General features: G+C 40.5%; 1 protein-coding gene across 1 annotated transcript in view; it reads left to right on the forward strand.

Moving 5' to 3' along the window:
- SPOPL (speckle type BTB/POZ protein like) overlaps positions 1-12,506 on the forward strand; it is a 51,069-nt gene that overhangs the window by 18,005 nt on the left and 20,558 nt on the right. The window contains exon 2 of the mRNA XM_039323968.1: positions 8,853-8,990. Coding sequence (XP_039179902.1) covers positions 8,913-8,990 — 78 coding nt within the window. The 5' untranslated portion in view covers positions 8,853-8,912. The remainder of the gene's footprint in view (positions 1-8,852; positions 8,991-12,506) is intronic.

Genomic DNA, 12,506 nt, shown 5'->3' on the forward strand with positions numbered 1-12,506 from the left:
TAAAATGCAGTTTCCTGCTTGTTGCTAGCTGGTTCAGTGTTGTTTTTTTAACTGTGGAACTATATAGAATGTCTCATATTGATAGGTAATTGCCCTTTTGTTCTATCTGTCCCAATCTGTAAAGACATTGAAGGTGGAAATAGGAATGGAAAAACAAAGGGATAAAAAAACCCCTCTAAACTAAGAACAAGTTTCCAACCTCAAACTGATACACTAAACTAAGGCTCAGAATGGCCGGACTGAAGCCAGATCGTCCTGGCGAAAGGTCCATGCGGTCACTAAGAGACAATATCGACTTGAGAGCACATAATCCATCATTTTCTCTTTTGCTCCATGTCTTACAGTCCTGCAAATTCTCTACACCATTTATTGTTATCATTTCATTGGAATGTATAAACTCTACATTCATCTCTTTGTGATACTGTTGATCTCTTTTTTTTACGTAAGAAAAATGGGCATATTTTTTCCATATATAGTTGGCACTCCAGAAGAAACCTCTTCAGTTGCTAATAGCCTGAGGATTATAAAATTGTCTTGAATATATCAAGTTATCCCTGTCATGAAACATGTGCTATTTAGATTCACTTTCTATTTTCTTTTGCTGCTTACAGTTCACCGTAATTATGTGTGAGATTTTTTTAAAAGAAAAATATGATTGAATGACACTGTTAAGAGATCATATGTCTAAGATAACAAAAAGGGAATGTCCTCTTGGCTTCTCTTCTCTGCCACCTCTGTCAGCTTCCTCTAGAGCAGTCTGGGAAGGTGACAGATGGGGACAGTTAGATACTACTCACATATTTAATTCCGGAGGATTTGCTTGCCAAGTTAAATTCAAACATCTCTGATACATTATCAGTTTCAATTCTATGGTGCTATGCTACAGTGATCCCCTGCTAATTTTGTACGTTTGCCCACTGACAAATGATCAGTCTATAATTTTAATGGTAGGTTAATAGTGAGAGACAGAATAACAACAAAAATATCCAGAAAAACGCATTTCAAAAATGTTATAAATTAATTTGCATTTTAATGAGTGATATAAATATTTGACCCCTTCACAAAACATGATTTAGTACTTGGTGGCAAAACCCTTGTTGGCAGTCAAAGAGGTCAGATGTTTCTTGTAGTTGGCCACCAGGTTTGCACACATCTCAGTGGGATTTTGTCCCACTCCTCTTTGCAAATCCTCTCCAAGTCATTAAGGTTTTGAGGCAAATGTTTGGCAGCTCGAACCTTCAGCCGCCAAATATAAAATTTTCTATGGGATTAAGGTCTGGAGACTGGCTAGGCCACTCCAGGTCCTTAATGTGCTTCTTCGTGCCACTCCTTTCTTGCCTTGGCCATGTGTTTTGGGTCATTGCCATGCTGGAATACTCATCCACAACCCATTTTCAATGCCCTGGCTGAGGGAAGGAGGTTCTCACCCAAGATTTGACGGTACATGGCCCCGTCCATTGTCCCTTTGAAGCAGTGAAGTTGTCCTGTCCCCTTAGCAGAAAAACACCCCCAAAGCATAATGTTTCCACCTCCATGTTTGATGGTGGTGATGGTGTTCTTGGGATCATAGACAGCATTCCTCCTCCTCCAATCATGGTGAGTTGAGTTGATGCCAAAGAGCTCAATTTTGGTCTTATTTAACCATAACACTTTTACCCAATTCGCCTCTGAATTATTCAGATGTTCATTGGCAAACTTTGCCAGACGGGCCTGTACATGTGCTTTCTTGAGCATGGGAACCTTGCGGGCACTGTAGGATTTCAGTCGTAATGTGTTACCAATTATTTTCTTGGTGACTATGGTCCCAACTGCCTTGCGATCATTGACAAGATCCTCCCGTGTAGTTCTGGGCTAATTCCTCACCATTCTCATGATCACTGAAACTCCACGAACTGAGATCTTGCATGGAGCCCCAGACCGAGGGAGATTGACAGTTATTTTGTGTTTCTTCCATTTGTGAATAATCACACCAACTGTTGTCACCTTCTCACCAAGCTACTTGGCGATAGTCTTGTAACCTATTTCAGCCTTGTGTAGGTCTACAATCTTGTTCCTGACATCCTTGGTTAGCTCTTTGGTCTTGGCCATGGTGGAGAGTTTGGAATCTGATTGATTGATTGCTTCTATGTACAGGTCTTTTATACAGGTAACAAGCTGAGATTAGGAGCACTCCCTTTAAGACAGACATGTCAAACTTGCGACATCATGTCTCAAGAAGTATTGGGACAGTTTTGCCATTGCCGGCAATGGGGTGGGCACAGCTTCTGGATGACATGTCCGGCCTGCAGGTCGGCAGTTTGACACCCCTGCTTTAAGAGAGTGCTCCTAATCTCAGCTCATTACCTGTATAAAAGACACCTTGGAGCCAGAAATCTTGCTGATTGATAGGGGCTCAAATACTTATTTTACTCATTAAAATGCAAATCAATTTATAACTTTTTTGAAATGCCTTCTTTCTGAATTTTTTTGTTGTTATTCTGCCTCTCACTACCACTAAAATTATAGACTGATCATACAAAATCAGCAGGGGATCAAATAATTTTTTCCCTCACTGTATAACTTTCTCAGTTACGATACATGAAGTAGATCTTACAAATCAATAATTGTGCTTTTTTTTTTTACATGATGAACTATTATGTACATTCAGGACATATACCTCTTAATTACCCCCTTGTCCCTCTTGCCCTGATAGCTATTTTGTTTTAACAAGAATGGCAGACTTCATGCTATAGTAATTGTAACAGTGAAATAAGTCTGAAAAATCAGAGTTAAAATTTTCTCGCACTGGTAGTGTTCACTGTTACTAATGAAGTTCATTCCCATTATTCTTAATTTCAGAAAAGTAAGCCATCCACAGCCCCCCTTTAAAATCCTACCCTACCACAGATACCAAAAGAAGAAGAAGAAAAAATTGACCAAATTGACCTGGCTTTAAGATCTTGTCCTGTCCACCCAAAGGCCTGTGTTCATTAGCTTTCCATTTTTTTTTAAAAAAAAAAATGCCCATGTAAAGCCAGCACAAGCTTCCCAGAGTCTGCCTTTTGCCCTTGCCAGTCTACTTGCACCCCTTGTTGCCCACCTACAGCACCCTCCATCCGCCCACACTTCTTACCTGGAACTCTCACCTCTTCCTGCTTTACAACCTGCACCATCCTGGGTTTCTACAGAGCTGAGATTGCTGTTGCTAAGCAACGCGGTCATGTGATGTCATCCATTACAGCCATATTGCTTAGTGATGGCAATTCTGGTTCCAATCCTGATTCCAAGGAGTAACTGTACCAGAAAACATAAGAAATGCCATTTTATCACAAAACCTCAAGTTTTCTCACTTCACAAGCATTCCGTATTTTAGTAAATGTTACCAAGTTTTACAATGCTGGCAACCTTAATCAAATTCTTTATAAGTTCTGATGTATAAATCAAGTGCATCCTTATTTACATTTGTGAACCAAGAGGCTGGAAATTAGGAAATATTAGTTATTTAACCTTATCACCAAATATGATTATATGCTTTTCAATGCCTCCTTATTCCCCCTTAGCTTTTTCCATCTTGCTGAACTTCAGAGTCCAGTGGGATCCTGTGTACTTTTTAAAAAATTGTATTGAAACAAAACAAAGGCTCCTATTCAATATGGTTTCTTTGGCAAAGTGAAGATGAGCAGAAATGGTACTGAAGCTTAGTTAGGCTTATAGATATCTCTGGTATCACATCTACGGTGCATAATGCGAAATGGGATTGTAGTCAGAATTCACTTTTTTTCAGCCATGTGACAACAGACCCCTTCCTCCCCCTTCCCCCACCCATGCTCTTCTCAAATTGGCATCAGATTTTCCCCTCAGTTTTAAGTTTATTGACAGAACACCATCAGTGATGAAACATAGGTAAATCAGCCCCATTATTTATGCAAGCAGTAGCTCTCCTCCCTTTCCCATATCCTTAGAGTTGCTTTTTATTACACCTACATTTGCAGTATATTTGGACAAGCAAACGTGCCTTGAGGATTTTAGTGTACAGATAGTCCTTGAGTTATGACCATTCATTCAGTGAGTGTACAAATTATGATGGCATTAAGGAAAGGGATTACAATGGGTCTTCAGAGTTCCAGTTGTTGTGATTGTGATTGCGATCCAGGTGCTTGGCACCCTGCTTGTGATTATTATATTGCAGTGGGCCATGATCACATGGCTTCCCATAATAAGCAACGTCTGTGCACGTGTTTGTGTGTGTTATTCAAAACAACAGCATTTTTCCGCAGGAAAGCTTTTTGTAACTTATTTCAAATCCATCTGGACCCTTTGTTTGTAACTTTCCAAAATCAAGCTCCTAATTGCTGTTTATCTCAAAAAAAGAAAAATGTTAAAGTGCTTAAATTTGTACTTAAATCTTGTTTCACAAAGGTTTAAAAGAAACTCACCCAGGCTGGTAAAATCTGACATGCTGAAGTTCCTAATATCTTAAAAGCAATGAACAAGCAATTTCCAAAATCATAGAATCACAGAGTCGGAAGGGACCTTGGAGGTCTTCTAGTCCAACCTGTTGCCCAAGGCAGGAAAGATTAAATGAAAAGTGATTAAGAAAGAAAGCATGCAAAGTCTGTGTCCTTAAAGGTGCTACCACAATGTGGGTATAGGTGGCTATTTTTTCAGTTCTAAATCTGCCAGAAACCACTTTCTTGAAGTCTCCTCATGAGGAGCAATTATTGGGAATACTTGTGGGCAATCCCAAGTCCTTTCCATATCCAGAGAGGAATCCATTTGCCAGCTCTTCATTCTACCATCGTTGTTGGCGCCGTTCTCAGTGGAACCCATCTTCAGTTTGCCATGTCTTCCCTGGAAGTCCTCATTGTTATTAAATATTGAACTGAAGAGGGTTTTTTGCTGGCTGTGGAATTCTGGGAGTTGAAGTCCACATGCCTTAAAATTGTCAAGGTTGAGAAACATTGTTTTACATGAACCTTGAAGGAGCAGTAGCTTCCCTTTATCTTTCACTGATGGCTTTGGAGGTTATGTATATACTTTCAACGTATGTGATATTATGATAAAAGCTCTTGAGTATTGTTCATATGTGCAGCTGCTTGTTTTTCTTTTAACGTTTAATTATAATCAAATTTATTTTATAATAGCTGTTCATTAAAATCATTCTTTTCACATCAGCTCCTCCTTCTCTTCTATCAATATTTTATCTTGCAGTCTGCTTGGATCATAAATTCATGATCTGTATTAACCTATTACCTACTGCCATATTTAAACTATTTGCCCATCCTTATCTAAGGAGAAACAACTCCAATTTTAGTCTGTTTAAGTTCTCTGGTACCTACTAGGGTAAAACACATTATCACATTATAGCTACATTTTAGAGCTCAAGAGTTTTAATACAGCTATTGAACAGTTTAAGGCAAAAATGATTAATTCTGATGGATTCTCCTGAGGAAAAAAGTTTGTAGTTTTAATGTTTCAGTAAATTTTGTGTAAAAGCTGTCTAGTATTTAAATAACTTTTAAGACTTTAAAGCTTCCACAGATATAGAATTTTAGTAATCTAGAAAGTCATGTTGGAGAGAAATATTTGTTTATCAAGTTTAATATTAAGTGAATACCTGATTTTCTATTATAAAGCACTCAGTTAGTATAGGTGCATTTGTCAGATTTTTTTTTATTGTTAGACATTTTATTATCCTTTCTAACATGATTTATGGCAGACAATAGCATTGTTCCAATTGTATAGCTTTTATTAAACCAGGATAAACATCTTCAGAAAAATGTCTTGCCAAATGTTTCAAAAGGGAAGCAACAACATTCTTTTTGTCTGGTTTTTATGGATGTCTCCGTGTTATCAATGGAGTCATTGGAACTTTATATAGGTAGTCCTTGACTTACAACAGCTCATTTAGTGACCATTCGAAGCTATAATAGCATTGAAAAATATGATTTATGACCATTTTTCACACTTGATCATTGTAGCATCCCCTTGGTCTTGTGTTCAAAATTCTAACACTTGGCAACTGACTCATATCTATGACAGTTGCAGTGTCCCAGGGTCATATGATCACTTTTTGCCAAGTGTCAGAAGCAAAATTAATGGGGAAGCCAGAATCACTTAACAACTGTGATACTAATTTAATAATTGCAGTGATTTACTTAATAACTATGACAAGAAAGGTTGTAAAATGGGGCAAAATTCATTTAACATCTGTCTCATTTAACAACATAAATATTGGGCTCAATTGTGGTCATAAGTCGAGGATTACCTGTAGACAAAGCTACAAGCCAGCTTGCAATGAGACAAATTCAAATAAATAAATAAATAAAAACATATATACAAGCATAACATATATACATAACATACATTAACCAAATTCTTGTTTGGATTGGGATTTCCTCCTGCTAATAAAAGCATCCCACACATGGAAAGGAAGAAGGTGATTATTTCTACCTTCCTTATCCTGAGTTTCCTCTGAAGATTTGCTCTTGAGACGCTTTGTGTTTCCTGAATGGGCATCTGTGGGGAACAGACATGTTTAACCTGGATCAGATATTTTTAGTAGCCTTTGAATGAATCTTTGTTCTCTCAGGAGGCTAAATACAATGTGCAGATTTATATTAGGGCTGTTCTTCAAAGCATTCAGCAGGGGTGCTTCACAAAACATGTTAAGCCTGATGACGCACCCCTGTGTGAAGTATTAAAACAGTGCATCCTTTGTAAAGCTCACTCTGCTTTTTTCAAAAGTTGTGCTCAACTGTCCTCAGGTGTGGGTGTGCATGAGCAACCACTTTGCTAAGAATTCCTACAGACCCCAAACCTTCAGACCGGCTAAAATGAGCCTTGCAGGGGATATGGTTGCTTTAATGCTTGAGGAAAAGCATTGGATTGAGAAAAATAGAGTTTAATCTTTTGATCATCACAGAGCCTTTTTTCTTCTTACTGAGTGCTAGAGCAGTGGTTCTCAACCTTTTTAATGCCGCGATCCCCAACCGGTCGTAAGTCGAGGACTACTCAACTGGTGCAGCACCATTTGCAGAATGGGACTTTTGGCGAGCTCAGCAGGGCAGAGACAGCCTGGACAATTCCTATTGGCTTTTGAAAGCCAATAGAATTAGACTCTATTCAAGAGAGTCTATTCTATTGGCTTTCAAAAGCCAATAGAATAAAAGGGAGTAGCACAGCTAAGGAAAAGGGGGAAAAAATGGCGGACTGCATTGTTTGGCGACCCCCGTGAAATGGTCGTTCGACCCCAAATGGGGTCCCGACCCACAGGTTGAGAACCACTGTGCTAGAGTGTTTGTTTTTTGTTTAGGACGAATCAGAAGATAGTCCTTCATTATCTTTGAACCCTATAAGTCTTGTTAAGGATTTATGTCCTTTCCTTTGAGAAGAATGCAACAGGTTGTCTGCTGTAGTACAGTTCTACTGATTTGACAGATCTTTCTTGATAACGTTCCAACCTGTAGTCCTGCTCCTGCCCCCCTCCCCACTTTTGCATCTGGCCCCTTTGCTTTCAGCCCCTTCTGCAAGGTAGTTAAAACTGGCAATGTTCAGATAACATTTTGAATTAAAGTATCAAAACTGAGTTCTTGTTTTGTTTGAGATCTCATTCTGTTGACTCAAATCTCAAAATGTCTGTGTTTTATGGGATTTTAATGCATTCTAATGTATTTTGTGTTTGCAAATCACTTGGAGACATATGAATAAATGAAAAAAAAAAATCAGTTAAGTTTCTAGGTAAGCCACAGCAATTGCTGGTGGATATCGATCTTGGGGGAAAAAAGTAAAGTGGTCAAGAAGATTTTCCAACAATTGTATTAGGCATTTTTGATTGATTGATTTAAAGTCTCCTTAAAAGATTTTTTTTAAATGTACAGGTAGACAAAGGTGATATTAAATTAAATTGTCAGGATTTAAAATATAATTTTTAGGCCAGTTTGGTCTAGCCAGGGATAAGCAACCTTGGCTCTTTTATGACTCGTGGACTTCAACTCCCAGAATTCCTGAGCCAGCCATGGCTAGCTCAGGAATTCTGGGAGTTGAAGTCCATGAGTCATAAAAGAGCCAGAGTTGTCTACCCCTGGTCTAGCAGTTAGAAACCAGGAGATGGTGAGTTCTAATCCTGCCTTGGCATGAAAGCCGTGGGTGACTTTAGCCAGTCATTCTCTCTCAGCCTAATCCCACTCAAAAGGTTGTTGTTGAGGGGAGAATAGGAGGAAAGAAGAGTATTCGGTATGTTTGCTGTCTTGTTATTTACCAAAGTAATAAAACTCTAAACAAAATAATACAGCATCTCTTCATTTTTTCCTACTTAGAAGAAGCCTACAATTGATGAAAAAAAAATCAACATTATAGTAAAATAAAGAATTTGATCTCAGTGTATGAAACATATCAAAAGCTATCCATTAATCTTCGTTTGAAATAATGAGTCTCAGAATACATTTTATTATGTGAACCACTGTCCATATGTTGTTATTTTCTTAAAGTAAAGCACTATTATTGTCAGTTTTTATTCCTCATTTTTTAATCTTTTACCAAGTTGCTGTTTTCACTATATTGAGGCAAGCTGTTCTGCCTTTGACATGTTAGTTTATTTTTTTATGTAATATGTTTGTAAACATAGACCAGTTTCTTTCATCTTTTAAAAGAATTTTAGGATGAATTTCATACTTCCCCCTTTTCCCATTTTTAGGTTTTTATCAAATAAAAATAATAAGCCTTGGGGAAAGAAGAAAAATACAGTTCTTTATCAGTATTTTGTTCACTTCTTTCTCTTGTTTTTTGGCATTTCATATAATATAGAAACTCTGAATTAATAATAATAACTATGAAATAGTCCTAATTCTTTGCTTCCATCTTGATGTTGAAAGGAAGGACACTGACAGCTAAATTGCTGCCTTTATACTGGAAAAGAGTGCCATAAAGTGGGGATGTCAAGGGTCCCTACTCCTTCACCATCTGGAGAGATGTCCAGTGGACCTGTGGCTGAAAGCTGGTGTTACACACAGGTAATGTAGTGTCTGAGTTCAGAATATGTTATTAGCATAATTCTCATACATTAGCCACGTTCAAGTTTGCCCTTTTGGCTACTTATTCTCTCTCAGTCCAGCCCTATTGTATGGTGTTGTCATGGTAGGAATGAAATGGAGATCCCAAATAAACTGCCTTGAAATCTCAGAGAAAATCTAATAAACTAAGTAAAAATAAATCAGCCTTGAGAAAGAGGCATTGCCCAAAAGTAATGATAATAGCCATGCCTGAAAAGCCATCCAAAGAAATATTTATGATTCTGGTTTTCAGAAAGAAGAACGGAGATAAAAGTTGGATAATGATGTTTTAGCCAAAAAAAAAAAAAAAAACAGTACACACGCACAAAGAGCAAAAAGCAGTGACAGTTTTACAATAGGCACAAGATTAAATACCAGAGTTTGGTGAGTTGTCAAAAAAATAAATAAATAGATGAACAGCCTAAAGTGTTCAATGTGCACCTGACAATGACAAAGAATAGCCGGTGGTAATTGGTCACTTAGCCTTTCAATAATGAACCAGATCTCAACAGTTAGTATTACACACACAGTTCGGTTGTATCTCTGTGTTTGGTGGTATGCAGTGAAAGTCTTTCCCCCCCCCCATCTGTTTGAGTCAGCTTCAGCTCATTCTGATGACATGTCCATGTGAGTTTCTTAGCAGCGATATGGAAAGTGCATGCAATTGCTATCTCTGGATTTTTATCTATCTACGGCTCTGGTTTCCTCTGGCAGTATCATATCAAAGATTAACCAGACCTAATTCTGCTTAATTCAGAAGACCAGAAAATTCTAGTAAAAGTGAATAGTAAGGCTGTTCATGCTTCAAAAATGATTGGGTAGTACTACAGAATGGAGAGGGGAACAGAACTTTTTTAAAGCAGCCACATCTTGTTTCAATTTTCCATGAGCCTTAAAAATGTTGTGGCTGCTTTAAAATGATGCTGATCCTAAGGCATTTTGAATAATCTTTCGACTCATTTTCAAAGTACATAGAAGAGTCACTTTTTATGAGATGAGCAGCTGTCCAATGTGATTTATAAATAATACAATTATAATATGCAGCATACAAATGCAAAAGGGATGTTCTCCAGCACTGGAGATGGATAATCCACGCAGTGGGTTGAGACTGTATTCCTGGCCAATCAGATCAGTCAGCCAAAGTTGCCACGCCCCGTCTTGGACCATGATCCTTTAGTCTTGACTGATCTGGCCATGCAGAGACATCTACAACTTTTGGCTCCTGGGCAGGTATAGTTCCTTTCCATTAGGGGGGATTTTTTCTAGTAGCTGAAATTGCTTAGTTTAAAAGTTAATTAGAGATAATTTAATTCAATTTAATTGACCACTCAAAAATTTCCTTGCTAAATTGTAAAACTCAGGAAGTCAGATTCCTACAGGGGAAACCACCCCCACTTAAAAGGGGGAAATCCCTAACTCCCCTCCCTAACCAACCCCAGCCACCTTCCAGCAGCCGGCAGCCGCCTTAAACAAACGGGGAGGCTCGGGCAACCCCTCGCGTTTAAAACAAACAAACAAACAAAAAAAAGACAGAAAGGCAAGCAGTTAGCGAGGGAAGCGGAGGACAAAGGGGACGCATGCTGGGAGGGAGATTGATTAAGGGAAACAGCTGGCGTGCGAAGGAGCAGTCTTTTCACTCCAGGCTGCTCAGGATTTTTTAAACGAGGCGCCATTGTCTGCACAGCTGGAAGCACGCGCAGCTCTTTGTTACAACCGCACGTGGCATAGGCAGCCTTGTTAACACATGCGCAGTAGTTTCCTGGCAGCGGCGGCCATATTTTTTGTCCAAACAGGGGAGTTAAAGTTCCTTAAGAAAGCTAGGTTCAGCCGCTGGAGTGAATTAATAGGCAAGCAGTACTGGGGTACTAAAGCATCTATTATTCATTCAGAGACATTCAAATCAGACACATAGCTACTGGTTCCAGGACTTGGTGTCTTCTACCTAAAGTAAATAAGAACCTTTCATAACTAACTGTGTTTAGTTGCCTTTGGCTCCTTCCAGACTTCGGGTCCCCCATTAGTGGCCCGTACGCCTCTGGATTTAGTGGTGGGTTCCAGGCATCCCCAGTCGCGTGCCTGTCCTTACCCACCATAGTCAAGCCGGGTTCCAGGCATTCCCATTAGCGTGCCTGTTCTTATCCGTGCACAGTGACTAACTCTGACAATTTTGCAGAGTCTGCTCCTGAGTTCCAGACGCCCCCAGTAGTGCGCCTGTCCTTACTCAAAGTTGGAGCTCTCCTACTACCTGGGTCCCCCCTATCGCGGCCCAGCGTTAGTGGAGAATGGAGGAAGCAATCATTCCCTCCACTGGAGCCCCGCCTTCATCCTCTGGAGCACCTGCTTCAGAGGATTCGGAATCCTCTGCAGCCCCTAGAAAGGCTGCAAGGAAGTCATCAAAGAAGGCTGACAAACAGGCAATCAGAAGACACCAAGCCCTAGAAAAAGAGTTCGACAGAGCCCAGAAAAGGGCCAGAATTGAAAATAGGCAGAATGGGGGAATAGGTCCTGATCTACCGCTGGGTCTCCCTTCATCCCCACGGGCCATTTGGTCATTAGGGAGCTCATCACAGTCCCAAACAGAGGGTGGGATAGGCGAATTCTCATCGCTCTCCCGATCCCCCTCCCCACGGAGGTTACAGGAAACCCCGAGGACCATGCTAACCACAGCACCTGCAGGGTCGCAGGCAATGGTCACTCCTCCTGCATTGACGGGGGATCTGCTAGCTACCCTAATAGCACAGGCAGTGGACCGTGCATTTGAGGCCAGGGCTCAAACTTCAAAAGCCAAGTCTCTAGGACTTAGAACGAGGCATCGGGAGGAAACGGAGGACCATCAGGACCTCTCCTCCGTCTCAGACTCGTCGGTCTCTGAGGAAGCTTACCTGGACCAGCCAGGTACGTCACAAGGGATTCAAATGTCTGAGGAGGAGGAGGACACCTCACCTCAAGGGCCGTCCTTCAGCGGCCTGTTTAACCCTTCTCTTTTTGTCACTATTCTGCGCAAGGCTGAGGCCACAGCCCATCTGGGGCATAGGACACCAGCGGAGCCTGTCACAGTTGACACGGAGGCTGAGCCGACGTTCGCCGAAAAGGTAACCACTCAACACCGCATACCATGCCCGACCATGTTCCTAAACACAATAAGGAAACAGTGGGCAGCGCCAACCTCCCTACCGCTTCCTAGCAATGCGGAGAGGAAGCTATTTAACGTAGCAAGGGAGCTAGAGGGAACATTGGAGGTGCCGGTGGTGGACGAACCCATAGGTCCCCTGATATCGGACACGGCCATATCAGGAGATTTTGCTGAAGCTCTTAAAGCCGAGGACCGAAAGAGTGAGTCCAACTACAGGAGAACGCACCAGGCAATAGCTTGGGCTACCAGGGCGTCTACCTCCGCGTCCTTTTTCACCAGAGCCACACTTTGTTGACTCCGTGAGCTACAGGGCCGGGTTCCCATGGAAGATATACGCACTCATC

Source organism: Crotalus tigris, unplaced genomic scaffold (assembly GCF_016545835.1).
Source record: "Crotalus tigris isolate CLP2741 ecotype Arizona unplaced genomic scaffold, ASM1654583v1 scf7180000024290.1160143, whole genome shotgun sequence".
In the NCBI taxonomy this organism is placed as follows: domain Eukaryota; kingdom Metazoa; phylum Chordata; class Lepidosauria; order Squamata; family Viperidae; genus Crotalus; species Crotalus tigris.